General features: G+C 30.4%; 1 protein-coding gene across 1 annotated transcript in view; it reads right to left on the reverse strand.

Annotated features, from left to right (window-relative positions):
- Positions 1-1,543, reverse strand: part of TTC37 (tetratricopeptide repeat domain 37) — a 73,977-nt gene that overhangs the window by 9,407 nt on the left and 63,027 nt on the right. Inside the window, 1 exon segment of the mRNA XM_012644774.1 lies at positions 175-388. Coding sequence (XP_012500228.1) covers positions 175-388 — 214 coding nt within the window.

Genomic DNA, 1,543 nt, shown 5'->3' on the forward strand with positions numbered 1-1,543 from the left:
TATGTTACTCTTATATCCATCAAGATTCCAAAATACAAAGTTTATCAAGAAACCACACTAGAAGACAACTGAAACAACAGGAACTCGGTAGAATATCACTATGTGAAAAGCTTTCAGAGTAAAGAAAGATAAAAGAATCAATTCTTCATAATCATAATTATAACATGATCTTACCATGCAGACTTTTAATGCAAGTAGTGCTAGTTTCAACAGACTTGAAAGTTTCCCACTCCAACTGCCCTGTTGGGATGCCACTTGTAGACTCTTTCTATAACACATCTCTGCAGCACCCATCATTCCTTGGGACTGATACACATGTGCCAACCACTAAGGAACAAAAAGGGAGAAGGATGTAGAGGATTTTAGTTTAGGACACTCTGTTATTCTACTTTCAACAAGTTCAATAAACTTTGATGAAGTTAGAAATTTTATTTAATTATTGGTAAGTTCTGTGCCCCCAAAAAATTACAGGTCAAAAAAGTGATAGTCATATTGCCCATTCTATTAGCAACAGCTTACTAGCTATACCTAGTCTGAAGTCTAAAAGTTGCCCAAGGTGGCAAGTTAGAAACAAAATCAAAATGCAACTTGAAAACAAACACATTGTGTAAATATTAACCAAAAGAATGTTTGTGTGGCTACATTAATAACAAAGTAGACTTTAAGACAAGAAACATTAAGAGATAAAGTGGGATGTTTCATAACGATAAAAGAGCCCATTAAATAGGAAGATATAAACATTCCTACATTTGTATATAACAACATATAATTTATGAAACAAAAATTGACAGAAATGAAAGCAGACATATCCATAATTAGTTTTTTAACATGCTTATCTCAGCAATAATACAAGAGACAAAAAAAATCAGTAAGAACACAGAAAATTTAAACATCATTTAACCAGTCTGATTTAAATGATATATAGAGACTATATTCAGTAATTGCAGAACATACATTCTTTGCAAATGCACACACGTTTACCAAATTTGACCACATGTTGGATCATAAAACAAATCTCAATAAATTTCAGTGGACTGAAATCATCTGAAGTAAATGTTCTGATTAAGTGGAATTAAACTAGAAACCAGTAAAATAAGGTATCTAGAAAAATAACCCATATTATTCATAGAAATTGCACAACATGCTTCAGATAAGAAAAGTGAGTCAAAAAATCCCAATGGAAATTAGAAAACAGTTTGAATGGAACGACAGTGAAAGCATGACATAAAATGTTGTGGGTATACATATTAGTGTAAGAGAAAATTCTATCTCAAGAAGGTAGGGGGGTAAAAAATAACGAATTAAACCCAAATAAGTAGAGCAAAGAAAATAACAGAAAGAAAAAATTAATAACAGGTAAAGTATAACAAACAAAATCAACAAAACAAAAAGTTGAGTTTTGAAAAGATTAATAAAATTGCTAAAGTTACTAAGAGAAAAATGAGAAGATACAAACTACCAATATAGAATGAAAACGGAAAAATCATTATAGATATTGTAAACATTAAAAAGAAGAGATCATGAACAATTTTATGTCAATAAA

This window comes from Propithecus coquereli, unplaced genomic scaffold (genome assembly GCF_000956105.1).
Source record: "Propithecus coquereli isolate 6110/MARCELLA unplaced genomic scaffold, Pcoq_1.0 Scaffold22, whole genome shotgun sequence".
Lineage (NCBI taxonomy): Eukaryota > Metazoa > Chordata > Mammalia > Primates > Indriidae > Propithecus > Propithecus coquereli.